Source organism: Nicotiana attenuata, unplaced genomic scaffold (assembly GCF_001879085.1).
Source record: "Nicotiana attenuata strain UT unplaced genomic scaffold, NIATTr2, whole genome shotgun sequence".
Lineage (NCBI taxonomy): Eukaryota > Viridiplantae > Streptophyta > Magnoliopsida > Solanales > Solanaceae > Nicotiana > Nicotiana attenuata.
Window position 1 is genome coordinate 250,982 of NW_017670730.1, and position 19,005 is coordinate 269,986.

At 37.3% G+C, this 19,005-nt stretch overlaps 2 protein-coding genes and 1 non-coding gene across 3 annotated transcripts; 2 read left to right on the forward strand and 1 right to left on the reverse strand.

The window, feature by feature from the left end:
- Positions 1-1,632: 1,632 nt before the first annotated feature.
- On the forward strand, positions 1,633-5,520 carry LOC109242750 (phosphatidylinositol 4-kinase gamma 8-like). Its single transcript, XM_019409601.1, has 4 exons — positions 1,633-1,807; positions 2,357-2,404; positions 2,503-2,561; positions 3,387-5,520. The coding sequence occupies exon 4, from the start codon at positions 3,487-3,489 to the stop codon at positions 5,203-5,205; it is 1,719 nt and encodes a 572-aa protein (XP_019265146.1). The 5' UTR covers positions 1,633-1,807; positions 2,357-2,404; positions 2,503-2,561; positions 3,387-3,486; the 3' UTR covers positions 5,206-5,520.
- A 454-nt stretch (positions 5,521-5,974) lies between these two features.
- Positions 5,975-11,498, reverse strand: LOC109242751 (vacuolar protein-sorting protein bro1-like). The gene is made up of 5 exons (XM_019409602.1): positions 10,983-11,498; positions 9,487-9,599; positions 9,007-9,378; positions 6,821-7,532; positions 5,975-6,524 (listed from the first exon to the last, which is right to left on the reverse strand). The coding sequence occupies exons 1-5, from the start codon at positions 11,212-11,214 to the stop codon at positions 6,457-6,459; spliced, it is 1,497 nt and encodes a 498-aa protein (XP_019265147.1). The 5' UTR covers positions 11,215-11,498; the 3' UTR covers positions 5,975-6,456.
- A 4,436-nt stretch (positions 11,499-15,934) lies between these two features.
- TRNAK-CUU lies at positions 15,935-16,007 on the forward strand. Its single transcript has one exon. It is a non-coding gene; the product is annotated as a tRNA-Lys (tRNA).
- The last annotated feature ends 2,998 nt before the right edge of the window (positions 16,008-19,005 follow it).

Here is a 19,005-nt window from a genome sequence, read left to right on the forward strand (position 1 = left end):
AGCCATGCGTAGTCATGGTAGCAATCTTAATTAATTCCCAAAAATACATAAAAATCAATAAAAGAAGGGAAAAGTAAGAACTCATAATGAACTCCGTAGTTTCCAAACTGTATGATGGCTTTTCTCCGCTTTCCAGTGTGTTAGATGGCCTAAAAGAGGCGTTTTTTGCTTATATATTGCGTACAAAAGTCACCGGCCAAAGTTTTCCTTTTTCTTTTCCGAGTCATCTTCAGGGATTGATCCTAAGTTGGAAGCTTCACGTCTGCCTCAGCTTGAACTTCTCAGCATCGGATACTGGGGTGGATGCTTCGCGTCCATCCTCTATTCCCTCATCCTTGTTGCGCCCATGTGTGGATGCTAAGGTGGATGCCTTCTCCCAACTTCACTGCTACGGATGAACAAAATAGCCTTCTTTTCAAGGTTGGATGCGACGCATCCACACTCTTCTCATATAGTTGGAGAGTTTTTTCTTCATATTTTTGCACCCCAACCATCATAAATCATCACACACAATTTAATTAGTCGTACAACCAATAATTAACACATGTTAGGCATTTTAAACACCAAATAGCACCAAAAAGCTGTTAAAACATGGGTAAAGAGATATTAAAACATATAGAAATATGCCCAACATCAGCGACTAAAAGGTCGCCACCAAAACTTGTCACTGATTGATGAGTCGCTGGTTGGAGAGGCGCCCTATAGCACTACCTTTACTGTTACTTTTAGAGGCGACTAAAGGGTCGCCACCAAAGCTCGTCACTGATTAATGAGATGCGGCCATAGCAGCTTTAGTATTACCTTTAGTGGCGACTAAAAGGTGTCGCCACCAAATCTCGTCACTGATTGGAGAGGCGACCTATAGCACTACCTTTAGTGAAAAATTTACGTGGTCCTCCAAACTTATTTAACCATATACGGACTTTCTCTTTGATGCTGTAGCTTTTAGTATCATCAAATGGTTTATGCATAACTCGAATAGTATTAACAGACCATTCATCACTATATATTATACTCCATTTAAAGTAAAGTAATTGGAAATTCAAGAAACGTTATTTAGAGCTTTTCAAAGACTTTTTATTTTCACTAAGCAAATACTATAAGTAGGCGTTTGGACCTAAAAATTGTAATTTTTGGAAAAAAGTAGTACTTGGAGTTAAGTTAAAAATGATATTTGAAATTTGAAATTATGTTTGGACATGCATTTCACCTGAAAAACTCATTGTCAAATTTTTTTTAAGAACTTGCAAAATTTCATGGACAAACACATTTTTTTTTACAAGTTACGGATAAACGGGGCCTAAATAATTCTATTTCAAATCGATATACTCCTATATCTTTACAATTAGGCTAAGGTGGAGGGAGATTAACATAATGAATAAATATGCTAATGTTATAAGTGTATAATCTGTGTTTTTGTAAATACTATCAATTCTTAACTATTTTAATACATTACTTCAATTTATCACGAACGAATTAACCGATTTGGGTAAAAATTCCTTCACATAATTTATGGAAAATGGTTTAGCGAGAAGAGCGGGAACGAGAGGAAGTCATTGTAACTGTTTTACCAGTTTTTCAAAAGAGAGAGAATTCTTTTGCTAAAAGAAAGATAACTCCCCAGAGACTGGGGACATACAAGGAAAAAAAACAAACAAAAAAAAACCAAAAAAAAAAAGGACAGAGACGAAGGGGGGCCTTTTGTCTCTCAAGAATTTATAAGTGAAAGGAATTTTAATTTTCTCTCTGTCTATCTCACGCTCAGCCGTTGCTGTTCGTCTCCCTGAATGCCTCACCAGTATTCAGGGTAATTATTTTCATTATTCATTTCATTTTTAAGGGAATTATAAGTTTTTGTTGTTTTTCTTTAGAATCTGTTAGAAATCTGTTTAGATTGTAAATCTTCTTTATTTTTATGCAAAGATTGAGATTTGTTGCTATATCATTGTCGTATGTGGTGCAATGGAGGGGTTGCTCTTCCCTTAACCAGAGGTCTTGGGTTCGGGCCCTGGATATGGAAAAATCCTTTGTTAGGGAGCGCTTCCCGAATGGGGGTGGACTAGATGGGAGTATTTGTAGTGGGGATATATGATTGATATTTAAGAGTAAGATTAGTACATTTTCATTGAGTATGATTTTTCACATTTTTCTGTAGTTTCTAAATATATAGATTTTATCCTAAATCTTTTGGGAAATTGATGTGGAATTCGCACCAAAAATTAGATACATAGACCCTCAAGCTTCAAACCTGTGATTCTTGTTGGGATAGAAAGAGCAAATAGGATGAGGAAAATGGTAGAATTTAAGGGATTTTGATCAAAGTTGATGGTAACATTCTTCTAATAATTTTTTGTAGTCAATTGTGGCGACTATTAAGCGGAGGAGCGAGGGAACCAACAGGATGGTATGTGAAATTCTGTACATTTCAATTTCTCAACCATGTCCTATTATTTGTATGTACATTTGTTCATTCCAGCATATAATTCATGGGAAATTTCACAGGGTTCAGATATAGCAATGTGGTTATTTGATTTTTGCAGCCTTCAAAACGCAAATTTTAGGTAAGTCTTTATATTTTCCAAATCATTCCTTATCATTTTCTTTCAAGAATTCAATAGTTAAGTATTGTGAGATCACCTCTTGGTCAATTTCAGAAAGAAAGTTCTTTTGCGATGATGAAACCTGAAAATGTTGCATTTGTTGGGTATAGGCAAGCCCTTTTCAAGGTTGGGGTCAAGTATATTGGGATTTCTATTGTAATTGTTTCTGGATTTGCTTTATACGATGCATCAGCTAACCTAGGATATGACCCTTAATAGGAAGGTGTTGAGGTGGAGGATTAAGGTCGTAGGTTAATAGGTAGTTGTGCTGGTTTCCAGATATTTCCAGTGTTATTAGTGGCAGTCTTGTTTTCTAATATTGTAGATTATCTTCATGTTGTTCCTTTTGCCTTGTTTTCTTTTATTTTGTTCTCGTTTTTGCTTGTTGCCACCGCTCTTTTTTCATTTTTCCTCGTGCCGAGGGTCTACCGGAAACATCCTCTCTACATTCACTGTAGGCAGTGGCGAACTCAGGAATTTACTCAAGGGTGTTCAAACTTGAAAGATGTGAAAAAAATTCTCCGACAAAGAGTGTTCAATATATGTTATATACCTCTAAAATCTAATATTTTACCTATATACGCAGTGTAATTTTCCGACGAAGGGTGGTCAGTTGACCACCCTTCAAAACATGTAGCTTCGCCCCTGACTGTAGGGGTAAGGTCTGCGTACTATCTACCCTCCCCAGACCCCATTTGTGGGACTATACCGGGTTTGTTGTAGTTGTTTACTTTTATTGCGAGATGTAAATGCATAATGATTTTGTTCACCATTTTGAATTTTCAGACAATGTGAAGGATGTTCTCAACAAGGAAGACTAACTCTCTAGGATTCACTAATTAAAGAAGCTCCCTTAGCATGCACTTCTGTTGTTGTTTTTACTTGAATGAGATTCTCCAAGATGGCTGTAGCTATCAATCCCCAAAATCACGGGTTCAAGCAATTTGTTCGACCTCCAAGATGTAAGCTTCCATCGTTCTCTCAGCTCGATTACAACATTCTTGAATCAAGCCAAACAAACCTTACACATTCACTACATCATGTTGCCTTTGAATTCCCCAATATCCACAAAAGCGTTTCCACACCGTGTTTATCCCTCTCCACGAGATCAGATGAAGATATTGACAATAATCCAAGAATTGAAATCATTGGTGGCCGTCGAGCTCCTAAAGTGCATGCTTTAGTTGTTGAGGTTGCCATAGCTATGGCTTCTGGAATCAAACCTGAGTTATTATCAAGTGGTCTAGGTGGTGCTTACCTTTTTCGTGCTACAAATGGTAATGCAATAGCAGTGGCAAAACCTGCTGATGAGGAACCTCTAGCTTTGAATAATCCAAAAGGATTTGCAGGTCGGATGCTAGGCCAACCGGGCATGAAACGCTCCATCAAGATTGGTGAAACTGGTATTCGTGAATCGGCTGCCTATCTTCTTGACCATGATGGATTTGCTGGTGTTCCTCCAACAACATTAGTCAAGATTTCTCATGTTACATTCAATATAAACGATTCGCAATCTGTTTCTGGTTCAACTTATAAAATTGCCTCACTTCAACGATTTATGGAACATCATTGTGATGCAGGAGACTTGGGTGCTTCAGGCTTTTCAGTCGCTTCAATTCATCGTATTGGGATTTTGGATATACGACTTCTCAATCTTGACAGGCATGCTGGAAATATTCTGGTGAAGCAAGGGAAAGAAAGCTATGCAGTTGGTTCTGCTGAACTTATACCCATAGATCATGGACTTTGCTTGCCTGAATCACTTGATGATCCATACTTTGAGTGGCTGCATTGGCCTCAAGCCTCTATACCATTTTCGGAGTCTGAAATGGAGTATATATGTGGTCTTGATCCTTTTAAGGATGCAGATTTACTAAGAAGTGAACTTCCTTCTATTAGTGAATCATCCATTCGGGTGCTCGTGGTGTGCACTATTCTCTTGAAACAAGCTGTGACTTCAGGGCTTTGTCTAGCTCAAATCGGAGAAATGATGACTCGGAAATGTTATGGAGGACAGGAAGAATGGAGTGCATTAGAAAAGATATGTTTCAACGCCAAGGTTAACATGGAGAGTAAAATAAAAGAGGATAATATAAGTGTCGGTGAAGAGAAAGAGAAAAATGATGGAGTTTTTCAATTCGACGATGAAGATGGTGATAACTCAAATCAAGAAGATGAGGAGACTGATGATGAAATCTTGCAGGGATCCCCTTTAAAAGTTAAGCCACCAAAAATTCCAAGGTTTTCGTCTGTTAGGTCTATGGGTAGATTGGTTAATTCATCGATGTTTGATTATGAAGAAGAATGTGATTTCCTAAACAACACTTGTCTCAATTCAGATACCTTAATAGAGGATGATGGTGCTAAGGAAGATGATATCGACGATGAGGAAGATCATAAAGCTGGTGTCCTGTTGAGGAGCATGAGCTTTGGTACAAAAAATTACAAGAATGATAATGGTGAAGGAATTTCTTTTGGTGAAATGAGTAGTGAACAATGGAGCTTATTCTTAGAGGTTTTTGAGAAGCTTTTGCCTGAGGCTTTTGAGGGCAAAAACTGCATGTGTTTGTCTAAGCAAAGATTGGGATCTTCTTGTGAATTCTGAAGAGAATTCTGGTTTATGAGAAGTTAACCACCTGTGTAATTTCAACCAAGTGTAAATTACCAGCCAAAGTACTCAATGGTAGAATGTAGTTAGATCTTAGCATGAATGGCAAAGAGATGTGCAAATTTGCCATCCTTTCCATATTAGTCTTCTTGTTGTTTTCTACTCCTCTGGAGGAGTTTTTCTCTCTTTTTACATTTTTATTGCTCAAAAATATGCTGCCTCCGAATAGTTTGGGAGTGAGGCGTGATTGCTGTTTGTATTCATTTGTTTAAAATATAAAGAAAAAGAAAGACTAGAGAATTCTATGTTTAATATTATGTTTTTGATACTGTAAATTGTATTGAATGATGGAAAGTTTCAAATAAATTTTATGCCAAATACAAGCAAGTATTTTTGGCTATGTTATATGGATTCAACTATGGGTATGAATCTAATACATAAGCGCAGAATTAAGTCACAACATATTTTACGGATAATTTTTTATTATTATCTTGGGGTTGTTACTGCTTGTTTTCTTATTATCTTGTTGTTGATATTGCTGGTTGTTACTGCTTTCTTTTTTCTTTCCGTGAGCCGGAGGTCTATCGGAAACAGCCTCTCTACCCTCAAGGTAGGGGTAAGGTCTCTACACACTACCCTCCCCAGACCCCACTCGTGGGATTATATTGGGTTTATTGTTGTTGTTGTAGTAGTATATTTTATGATTCGGAAATTGGATCTATCACCCAATACCACTGATGCATATAAATAAAGTGATAAACATATCTTTGTGGTGAACCATCTTATAATGATACCTGAAAGACCATATTTTTCACAAGTACAACCAAGAAGTAGAGTCTGCAAATGACATAGTAAGGACAAACTGTCATTCACTAGAACTAAGGATCATAGATGATAGATTTGGGAGATAATAGGAGCAAAAAGGACTATTATACATTTGTTGGCTGTGATTTTCCCTCCGTATGTTTATGCAAGAGGGATGATACATAACAGTGGTAATGCACGTCATCGCAGGCCTGTCATCGCTATGACTTAGACCTGAAAATGCATCTCATCGCTGAATCTTCATAGAAATATTTACAAAAGTATAAGAACAACATATGTTCATCCAAGCATGAAGGATGCCCTTTTGGCATTGCTCTCTCTGCAAACTCCTGAAGTTTGTCTCTTTGCCTGGATGGAATGACGTGAACTCGTTTTTAGAGGCAAATTTTGTTGTGACAAAAAATAGTTGTCCTCCTCCAGCTGCTATGGATGTAGTACAAGTAAAAACAGCAGGAGAGTCCAGAATTTTGAAGAATGAATCCCTTTGGAAGCTGCAAATGTATATATCATTGCATCAATTTAGCATCAAGAAAAGAATTACTACAAATATGGTGAGGAATACAAAAGATTCTGCTTGTGGAAATATTCACCAGCAGATTAAAGCTAATATCTTCAAAAAACAAATTGAATGAACAATCTATAATCAGAGTAGAAGAAATTCACTTGCTTTAGGTACCCCCATTCTCATGCAGGACCGGAAGAAAAGTTGAAGAGATAAACTGAAATGCAAGTTTATCGGATTCCCGGTTTGAAAAGTAGACTAGGTTCTCAAGAAAGAAGTACTCACATGAAGATGGCAGGGGTGAAGCTGAAGTAAATCTGTCAGGAGGCTCTGCAACAGAATTACTCTTTGGCGGAGGCTGAACATGAGCATATACTACATTGGGCAATGGACTTGATGCAGCGAGTCCATGTGGCATCGGAGTTGGAGCATGTATTTGCTGGTGTGGCGATGGAGTAATATGAGGTGCACGGACTGGTGCTCGAGCAGGAACCATATGCGGGCGACTCTTCGCCTTTCTTGGATATCTCCCAAAATGACAAGGAGGCTGGGCCTCATGACTCTTGGGCTTTGTAGGGGCAGGTGCAAGTACTGTATCAGATGCTGGTGCAGGTACGGGTACAGGTGAAACTTTCCTGCTAATAGATCCACCTTTCTCAACTCTTGGAGCAGGTGATGTTGCAGGAGCGAGATTTGAATCTCGATTGTGGTGGTGGTGATGGTGATGGTGAGGTAGAGGAGCTGGAGAAGGTGAAGGGCTACCACTATCACCACCGCGAGAATGCGGTAGAAAAGAAGACAGGCTAACTTGTTTAACCCTTCCAAATACGGTGTTATTGAGGCCAAGGTTGTCGGAATGAGAACCGATGGTCTGGGACAACTGCTTCAACCTTGACCTGGTGGAATTTATCCCAACTGCTAAAAGAACTTTGCACTGAACAATAGTGGGAGGATCCACCGTTGAACCTCTTGTATTTGTCAAGCTGATATACAAGTTCTGCATTGTAAAGAGGGAGAACAAAGAGAAATCAGCATGCTAACACAAAAGATGAGTGCTCTTTATTAAGTACTAATAAACCACCAAAGATGAATGTTTTTCAAGTAAGAAACACGTAACAAAAATAAAAAAGCAGCCAACCAGTGCTTAATGAAACCAAGAAATCCTCTACCTTGATCAAGGGGATATTGCATTTAGTGCATGTAGATATAAGATACAACAACAATAACATACCCAGGTCCCAGTATTATCCCACACCGGTGGGGTCTGGGGAGGGTAGTGTGTACGCAGACCTTACCCTACCTTGTGAGGTTAGAGAGGCTGTTTCCAATAGACCCTCGGCTCAGGAAAGCATAAGCACCACATTAATGAAAATATAGACAAGAATGACAGAACCAAAAAGCCATATAAAAGCATAATAAAAACAACAAGATAGTAAGGTGATCAACAATGAAAGAAAACAAAGGTTAGTCATAAAAACCTACTACCAACGGAAAGCGAGACTACGTGCCAATACTACTATTATGAACATTCTAGACTACCTACTCTACTACCCTAATCCTCGACCTCCATACCTTCCTATCAAGGGTCACGTAGATATAAGATATGAAGAAAATATATGTTTAAGTATGTCTGTGTTTGAAACGGTCTTTGTTGGAGAGCAGCAGAGTGCAAGAGAATGAGACATCGCAAACCTTTTGCCTTTTCGAAAAAACAACGGCATATATATGGATTTTCCGAGCAATATTGATGGTTATAACTAGAATTATAGTTTTAGCGACGATTATATCCTGTGCTCATGAGATTTGCTGAATTAGTATCAAATTTCAAACGCAAACATATCCAATGCCCCTCAGTATCTTAGTCATATAGATCTTTTTTTGAAGAAATGGTAAACAATGATACTCCTTCCCACATAAGTTAGATATTCTTTTGCAAGGACTAGTATTTTTCAAACAAGTGAATGGTTACTCAATCAGTAGGCATAGTAACTACCAAGGGGCAGCACTATCACATCGATACATCCTAGAACAGCCTTCACTAATCACTACAGTCATGATCAGGTATAGTTATGGAAAAACATTCAACTTGAGGCAGAAATATGAAAAGAATCTATGGATAGTGGGGTTTCATAATTTAAACTATCCATAGTGGAGCCTCTATATACCATTTTACTTTGATATAATTATTTCTCATTCAAATAACTGTCTGCATGAATTAGGAGATTATACACATATAACAAGCAGAAAAACTTTGATGAAAATAAAAAATCAGAAGTCTTACAGTCATGCAAGACAAGAAAATAAGAAAGCTATATTTGTAAGCAAGAGCAAAGTAGAGCTGGAAACAGGACCAGATATCACAAAGAACTTGCTTGATATAAAAAAAAAACATCGTCAAAGGCAGGAAGACTAATATCAGAGGAAAGAGAATATATATATTCATGCAACTAACAGCAATCGTAGTCACAGACCTCATATGATGAAAGATGTAAGCCTGATTTGAGCTGGCTTGTTAGTTCATGAAAATTATCTTGAATTTCATCAATAGAGAAGTTCAAGGTGAAGTTAAAAAGAATCTGGACTTGCTGCATGAGGAATCCGCTCTGTTTAGGGCTCACAGTAATCCCTCCTCTGAACTTCAGCACATCAAAGGAAAACGGATCGCCAAACAAAGATGCTGTCAAGTGCAGAGCTGATTGGCCAGTAAGCACAGTTTCAAATTCCGACCTGACTAAACTTAGAGCAGTTAGAGAGACCCTTATATTTTTCACTGCAGAATCAACTGCAAAGACAACCTCCGTTATGTACGGTCCAGCTATATTTTCTAATGATATTATCTCCACCTGTTAGAAGCAGCAAATCAGTTTGAGAGGGAAGAAATGGCAAAAGAAAATTAAGCTAAGGAAAGGAAGAATAATAGAGATAACCTAGAGAAGGATTATTGGGCGTACTTTAGTATTGGAAACACTTATTTCATCAAAAATATCATCTGCAAGTTGCACAATATAATCCTTCACAAAGAGAACTGGCTTCTCAAGCATGAAACTGGCAACTATATCATGACCTGGAAAACCCAGACACAAGCACATCGATATGAAAAGCCGGAAATATATGCATTGAGCAAAAGATCTATTTCAATCATCTACGAAATAGATTTGTTATCAAATATAAGTAGGAAAACCAAAAGTCTTAAAGCAAATAAAACGAGCTTCACATATCTTAATGCTACAAGCAGATGAAGTTTCATTTTTATTTTGATACCTGTTTGATAATTTAATTGTTCAATGGTTAAATGTCTATGTTCCCCAGCATTGTTGCTGGATATCAATAAAATTACCTTTACCTGATCAAAAGAAAATGTCCAATGGGTGAATAGGCAATCCAGACATTGACTCAAGAAATGAAGATAATTACTGGAGATCAAATTAAAATTGTGAAGATAACATCAACTAGACAAAATCAATGGACAGGAGATGTGAGGTATTAGGTTGCTACTAAGAGATAATCACGATTTAGAGCTCCAAGTGTACTACTACAAAATTATCAATAGACCATCTTATCAAAGCAAAATTATGAATAGACCAAAAGCTCCTCCAGTAACAAGAACATATGAAAACATTAACCAACTAGGCCAAACTTCAATAAGACTTGTCTTTTTCTAGAACTTCCAAAGCTTTTGCTCGATGTCCAGCAAACAAATGAGAAAGGCAAAACCAACTCTCTGCGGCCAATGCATAATAATTTTAGAATGCCATCAAAAGGAGCCATTTGAAAAGGGACACCTCTTAAGATTCAGTTGGATTGTTTAGCTCAAATAAAGGTACTCAAGCTAAGGAAGCAAACGAAGCATCAATTTAGAAAAGAACAAGACAAGACAAGACAAACACTCAGATTTTTTTTATCAAACGCCATGAGTTCGATCGGACTTTGAAGCATTAAAAGTCAATTCATCCTTACATAATCTTCACCTGATAAAGCATGAGAAACCAAATTCCTCAGAACAGCTAGACAGCATCCATTATTTATTTTTTCAATTCCAATAAAACGGTACATTCTTTTCTAACCTAGACACAATAGGTATCTATTCTGATGCTACAGTCAATATATCAATATAAAGACCAAAATGCGATCCCCATCTGAACTGCATATCAAGTTAGCAGCAAATAATTTTCCTCTTAATTCCACCTCAGTGAATGAAAATTCACTTTATCAAACTAAACTATAAGAAACCCAAAAATCAATCATATCAGTTCATTTAAGAAACAAAAACAAAATTATTACCTGAACTAAACCAGAAGCTTATGCTAGCCCTTCATAAAGGGTAATTCAGATTTCAAACAAGGTACACAACCAGATTATAAACTCATAATTACAGTCTAACACAACATATTACACAGAAAAATGGTACCTTTAAACTTTTTTAGTAAGTAAGCGAAAAAGATTGTACCTTTATACTTGTTGTCAAGATCCAGATACCCCAGATCTCCATTCTTGAAAAATGGCCATAAGAAAATAGCAGAAAGCAAAACTCCCATGCCAAGCAGCAATACAAATACACATTTAAAACTCAACAACCCCTTTAACCTACTGCATCCCCTGCACCTATTCTCTGCATTTTGGTGTGTACTCTGTGCATCCAATGAAGTACCTACTGGTTGCTCTTCTTCTCCCTTCCCCATTGGGAATAGTAATACCAATGTGGGTTTGCTCCCCTTTTCCTAATCTCCATTTCGACACAAAGAATCCATGGCTTCTTTTTTTCCCCCTGTTCTTGGAGAAATTAAAGAGAGAAAATTCCTTTAAAGAGTGGTAATATGTGTGTGTGTGTGTTTTTCTCTTGGGTTAGGGTTAGGGTTAGGATGGAAGTAGGAAGTTGGAAGAGTAAAGTTCACTTACTGCAAAGCAACTGTTCTTAGTTAGTGAGAAAAGCAGACAGCTTTTGTTGTTTTGCTAAAATGGCGTATTATCAACTCCACAGTTGTTGTTTTTTGGATGTTGTAATAAATTCAGGTAAAAACGGAAATATTGAAATACCAATATAATATAATAGAACCCTCTATTCACAGGAAGAGGGTGACTTAGCCACCAAGCAATGAATCCTAAAATTTTTCTAAATATAGACATTAACCATAAATATAATTCTATTTATAACACTCCCCCTTGAATATCTATTTAACAGATAATGTGCCTCGTTAAAACTTTAACTAAAATAAAACCCAGTGGAAAAAAAATTCTAGAGAAGGAAAAAGAGTACACAATACGCCTTTTGGTTGCCTCGTTAAAAACCTTGCAGGGAAAACCCATTGGGACAAAACCTTGTAAGGGAAAAGAGTATAACGCGTATTAACTCCCCCTGATGAGAGCATCAATTCACATCCTTAAGCATTTTCATTCCAATCTTGTGCACCATCTTCAATAGACCGTTGGTAGAGATTTGATAAACAAATCAGCCATATTAACTTGAATGAATATATTGCACCTTGAAATCATCATTCTTGATAGAGATGTAATGTCTTCATATAATGTAGTGGAATGACTTTTCAATATCTCCATAGAGGTATTCTCGCTATCATATTATCATGCTTATAGTTATAGCAAGATATATATGTGCACAAATTGCATTTAGGATATGGTACTTCAGGACCAAGAATTGTATATGCTTTAAGCGATTTAAATCCTTCAAGGATTGTCATATAAGTTAAGTCATATAAGCCATACAGTAGACTTTAGATGCATATCAAGTTTTCATGTCATGCTAGACATATAAGATATCGAAAACTGATTGCACATACCATTGACTTTATACTTTCAAGTGTTTGAACTGCAGGTCCAAAACTACATCTCTTTCATATGAAACCAAATTCTACTTGAATTGTTTCTCCAGACTAAAGATCCTCATATATGTTTAGCGCTATTATAGATGTCGTCGGCAAACATTTTATTTCGGTTCCAACCTCCTTATTTTTCATAAAGACATAACATAGAGATCTCTTCATTCATATATTCAGGTACCTGAATCTCTCACGAGGCTTTATAAAGTGTTATGTCATGTGATCTCCTAGATCACTTTCCTCCTTATTATGATCATTTTGATCATTTGCTCATCTTCTTTATCAAGGATTTTATTTGAAACCGATTTGTCTATATGCTTTAAGCGTACCATAGACTTTGTCCTTCTAGGATTTATTCTAATATGAGCATTTGCAGTGAGAATACAGTTACTTTCTTTGGGTCAGCAAATGCGTCTGGCATGCTTTGCAATAAATTGCACATGAATTATCCTTTTATGAACTTCAAGTTCATATTATCTTATTCGAGGATCTAGATGTACAAATGATAATTCTTTCCACGTAACTTTTTCTCAACTGTTTATCATGTCTCCCCCTCATGTTAGAAAAACTAACTTGTTACCTCAACTTTGAGAATCCACATTTGTGCGTTATGGTGTTAATCAAAATATACACCGCACATCAATAATAATAATAAGATGAAATTATTTGGTTCCTGACCTTGAACCACTTGTGAGGGGAGAAAATACTATAATTTCGTATATAACGTATATCAAATTGATATAGATAACTTTGTTCTCATAAGTAATTGTTTAGCTATTAAGTAGAGGCACTTAATAAATCATTTTGCTAAACCAACTGTGATGTAAACCAACTTATCAAGATGAACTTCTTGAATAGAAAATCTGGAAATTATGCTCGGAATTAAATTATTGAGCAAGTTACCTCACAAACACCATGTTGCGGGTTATTAATAATCGCACATGTAACCATCTCATAGATGCATCTTTTGTGGTATACATGGCCGGTGAATGGGTCCATATTCACTTTTGATATTTCTAGCATTCATGGATTCAATCCCAATTTTAGTTGGTATATTAATTAATGAGAACATGCAACATAAGAGAATTCGTAAAGAACTTTCTAGTTCTTTAATATTTACCCATGTGAATTCTCTTTTATTTTTGCACATCATACTTAAATTGATATGGGTAAACCAATTATGCCAACTGAATAAATTATCAATATTGATAAACTTCAGATTTACACCATGACGTGTGCAATTATCAATAAACTCCAAGTTTATTATGATATGAGTTTTTATATCAATAAACTTCTCTTAGCTTTATTGTGGCATTCTTTTGTTTGTGTAGTACAAACTGGAGAATAAAGCGGGTAGCTTTTCACATACATATTACCCCGCTACAAGTTGTAGTAATAAAAGATATTAAATCTTTCCTTTATTTATAGTCTCAATATAACCAACCGCTTTCGGGGATACTTTAGAAACTAAATAAGTTTCTTTAAGACTTACTACAACACAATACCTTATTGGTAATCAATTGTGCCTCTCCAAAATAGTATAATTGGCTCTTGTAGAGTTTTCAATTAATTTTGTACTATCACATATTCATCAAAATTCATATGGTGAATATCTCTTTTAAGGAGAAAGTTATACCATTATGGTCATGGTCAAAATTATATGCAAGATATGTTTCTTGCATTATTGTTGTCTTTTAATAATCACACAGCCAAACTATTTTGGCGTACAATAGGTACGTGACCAATGACCATTCATGCCATAATAATGATATTATTGTCTTATATCATCTCAAACATCCTTCTAGAGGTGAGTGTGATATATTCACTACCACTAGCACGTTCATATTCTTCCAATAATGAATATGTATTCATAAATCAGATGTTGTCACATTCACATCATGAATGGACCATAATCATCTATATGTGCTTTATAAAATTTTATGTCAAATCGATGACAAATATTACTTTCACAGAGTGAAGGATTATTTTGAGAATCCTTATTATTCTCATTATCACAATGATGACAATTATAATTTCGTCTATTGCCACGTCCACATCCATTGATACATTGATAGTATTGTCTTCTTTCAGACTTATCACATACTGCTATCACATTCTCTTATGGGAATGAGAATGGAGCAAATTCAATGGGACGGGTTTTCAATTCTTTGGCCACAATTATACATGAATTTGATCATGGCAAGACAGAGAAATTTTACCAATTCGAGTGGTTATAACTTCTTACAAACTCTATCAGAGTTATAATTAAACTTTGTTGTCTTTGCTTGTATATAAAATTAAAGTATATAATAAAAGAGAAAAATACGGTAAAATACTTACCTTAAATCCAGAATTTAATCATGAAGGAAGTTCGTGGAATAATTGACAATCATTATGCTCAATCCCAAAGCTTCTACTCAATTGGTTAGAGTCTCGTGTTGATAACGTGTTATAAAACACTAAATGAAGAAGAAGAATATTGCAGAGAAAAGTAGAGAGAGAGAATTCTTATTGATATTGGATGAATTACAATGGAATATAACCCTCCATTTATAGGGAGAGGGTGACTTAGCCACCAAGCAATGAACCCTAGAATCTCTCTAAATATAGACATTCATCATAAATACAATTCTATTTATAACACTAGGAAATTTTTTCCTCACTATACAAACAATATTTATTATCTTCAAGTCATATTAGTATTTTCCTTCTTCCTTTTCTCCTCTCTTTTCTATCTCTATTCTGGATGAAAGGGCAATCTCTAAAGTCAGTCTTAATGCCCGGAACTTTTGACTTTGGATGTCCATAATTTCAGTTTCGTTAGACACTGTATGTCCATGTACGAGTAAGTGCGGAATGTAGAAAATTCCTTGTTTTAGAACACCTAGTTTGTCACCGGAACAAATTATCGAAAACTGAATGAAACAAGTTTAAAAGGAACAGAATGGACATTTACAATATGTACATCAACTACATATTGTAAGGTCTTGAAGTGCAGTTATTATTGAATTTTTCTAGATAGTGTTATTCATGATTTTTGTTAAGGTCTTGAAGAGAGAATTTAATTAGCTAAATTAACTCTTGACTCACCTCATTTTTGAGCAAATGTTGAGCTATAGTTCCTAATTGACAAGCTACATTGGATGGAGTTCGATCTAGTTTACGTGGGATATATGGTTGCCACTCAACAAGTATAACGGGTGGTGCAACATTTATATTGCTTTCACTACTTGAAGCATCAAACTTTTCCACTAATAAAAACCTTAAAACAAGAAAGAAAATCTTGTGCCATCCTCCAGATGTTTGGCATTTAAGCGAAGAAGAATCAAAGGATGAGCCTATTTTCCATGAGGTCCAGAATGATGCATGAGCTGTTCTCTTGGTAAATTAAAAAAAAGTCTACAAAAATGATTAAAAGCGCCATCAGTTAATTGCTCCATTAGGATTTGGAGGTGTGCAGATAGCAGGGCCTTGTGGGAGCTCATCTCCAGATAAATGAGGCGATAAAACTCCTTCCTTGTGCAGATGGAATACAACATTCCAATGCTTCTGTTTCAACTTTCAAGAAGCCCGTCTAGCTCAGTTGGTAGAGCGCAAGGCTCTTAACCTTGTGGTCGTGGGTTCGAGCCCCACGGTGAGCGTTCCTTCTTTTGAAGAAAACCTTGGAGCAGCGAAAAGTTGGTTTGAGTCGTGAAAGCATTCACTAATACTTGCAATACGAGATGTTTTGTGCAATAATCAACCAGAGATTGAAAGCATGAGAGCTTACTGTGTTAATTATGGAGGGTGTCGAAAAAAGCAATAGTCTTTGACCAACAGAAACTGTAAGTCTCCTTCTGCCACTTATTCAGATATTTAGCAATTAAGTAGCTCTGATTATTGAATTTCTCTCTTGTCCTCACTTTTACCTGTCTTCTCCTAAAGAAAACTTTAGTGGGGATGGAACAATTCAGTTAAAGTTATCCATAGGATAAGGCCGTTTTAGACGGTTAGTCGGTGGACAAAACAATAGATAAGAAATTGAAAGCATGAGATTCCAACAGTAACATTTGCAGTATTTGTCAACAACATATTTGCCTCTCAAAAAATAGTTTTTAAGTATTTGAATGGGAACAGTTAATGATGTTTGGTTTTTGATTGGACAATTAATCAACCACGAAAAGAACCAAACAACCCTTTCATGTGACAATTAAAGATAACAAAGTAACCGAAATGGTATCAAAAAGATGTCCCAAGAATCAAAAATATCTATAGATAAGGTTCATCTTGAATAATACCCATAGAAGAAGTACAACAGTAACATCCAAATGTTCTGATTGTATGGGTTCAAATTTGGCAACCACGACAGCTACCGAGTGGGACAGAGAACGGGGTTATCATGACGCAACATCTGATGGTCGTCAAAACGAAGGACGACGACCAAAAGCGGTCAGTCGAGACGAGATGTCAACAGTAGTTTAAACTTAATAGGAGACAGTAAGAATATGCTTTTCGAATATTCTTTATGTTGTACTTTTTAGGGTTTTTTGGGAGATTAACCCTTATAAATTGGAAGGGCTAGTAAAGAAGAAGGGGATCCAGGCAAAAAAGACAAAAGAACACTTTGTAAAAGGATTAATCTGAGAGTGAATACAAAAGCTGTCTTGTTCATTGATTGCACGAAAAGAGATATACATCATTATACGATATCGGGAAGATCTAAAGATTCCTCAATCATCTTAAACTGATTCCTTTTCTACGTCGATCGCATTTATCAAGATTGATTGTGCATTTAAGCTGTCGCATTTATGAGCATTTACCTGATTCCTACATATTAGTTAGCATTATTCATCTTGCTTACTTCTTCCATCACTTGATCTAGATTTGGTTATGCTTGACTAAGATTTACCCCATCATTATCATGAATTGATTTAATAAAAAAGGTTTTAATATCTTTTGGTCAAACAATTTAGCAGCGTCTGTGGGGATTTCTTTAGTTAAGATTTTAGTTTCATCTAGATCATAGAAAGGGATAGCCATCTCTTCCTTCGAATAAACTAACAATGGCAGGAAAAGGAGATGCAAGGTTAAAAGCAATAGCAGGTGTCACAGCCAACATCCTGAACACCATCAATGAAGACGGCATGGAAGACAATGAAAACATGACACCAAACGCTACATCTGGGAGAGACATTTCACCTCCCCCGCACGAAAGCGTAACTGCTTCGCGCAAAAAAGAGGCCTCCATGTCTACAACAGGAGAGGCACCACCGACGGTAAAGAGACTACTGGAAGAGTGGCTAACAAACACTCTAAACACATAAACCCGCTCAAAAGGAGAACACAGACATTGCACACATAGATGTCGCGACATTCGCCGGCGAACAAGATGTCCCCCGCACAGGTAACACTCACAGTACTGTTGACGCAGGTAGTGACGCACTCGCAGCCATTCTAAAGAAAATGAAGGAAATGGAAAATGAGAATAAGGCACTCCGCGACCAGATGAAAGAGCATCAAGAAAGGGTCGACAAAATACCAGGCGCCCCAAAGCTGTTACCAAAACGGGACGTTGGTCTGTTCATTGAGCAACCCTACAATGAGAAAGCATCCCCCCACGCCATTCCAAAAACCTTCAAAATGCCACCATACCTGAAGATATATGACGGTACTACTGACCCAGAAGATCACATCATCCACTACGTCACAGCCGTAAAAGGAAACGATCTTTCGAAAGAACAAGTGCCATCGGTGCTACTGAAGAAATTCGGCGAGACCCTAACAGGGGAGCCTTAACCTGGTACTCACAACTACCAGCGCGATCAATAGCAACATTCGAAGAAATGGCGGACAAGTTTGTCACCGCTCACGCAGGAGCTAAAAAGGCGAAAGCCAGGGTAAACGACATATTCGCCGCTAGGCAAACGCACAGCGAGGGACACAGGGACTTCCTGGACCGATTTAACAGGGTGAGAAAGAGCTTGCCGAATGTGTCAGAGGTGATGGCGGTAGCAGCCTTCCAGAACGGGTTAAGCAGGAATGGGTCGAGAGCAACCAGAAAGCTGTTAAGCATGCTCATGAAATATCCTCCCACCACTTGGGAAGAAATCCACAACGCCTATTGCGCCGAGGTAAGGCCGACGAGGACGACCTCAATGGCCCAATCCAACGGCTGACGTCAGTTCAAGCTTAAGCAAGGAAAGATCGTCGCAATGACGGTCGAAGAGATCAGTTGGGACCCCGCCTCAGCCGAGAGAGACATCAGCCCTACATCAGGACGTCCATTCAATCTCTTCCGCGGCACACAGATGCCCCCCCCGACATACAGCGCCACACCGAAATGAAAGAGGTATGCCTCCACTCTTATCTGCTCATAATTTTTGTGTTTCTCCTTCAGAAATAATGTACGCACTAGAGAAGCTCGGCCCAAAGGTACAATGGCCACAAAAGATGAAGTCTGACCCGAGCACCCAGAAGTCGAATGTTCTTTGCGAATTTCACCAGGAAAGGGGTCATAAAACCGAGGATCATAGGTCTGCGGCAGGAAGTAGTATGAATACTGAATCAGGGACACCTGAAAGAACTGCTGAGCGACCGAGGATGAGCTAACTTTGCCTGCGGACGCGAACAACCCCAGGGACCTCCAAAACCGCCCTCTCC

Excerpts from the sequence above, each read along its gene's own strand:
- LOC109242751 (XM_019409602.1), bottom strand. The coding sequence starts at position 11,214 with ATGGGGAAGGGAGAAGAAGAGCAACCAGTAGGTACTTCATTGGATGCA. Across the intron at positions 9,600-10,982 it reads TCTTGACAACAAGTATAAAG|GTCATGATATAGTTGCCAGT; the intron begins GTACAATCTTTT and ends TGGGTTTTCCAG. Across the intron at positions 7,533-9,006 it reads TACATCTTTCATCATATGAG|AACTTGTATATCAGCTTGAC; the intron begins GTCTGTGACTAC and ends TTTACAATGCAG.
- LOC109242750 (XM_019409601.1), top strand. The coding sequence starts at position 3,487 with ATGAGATTCTCCAAGATGGCTGTAGCTATCAATCCCCAAAATCACGGG.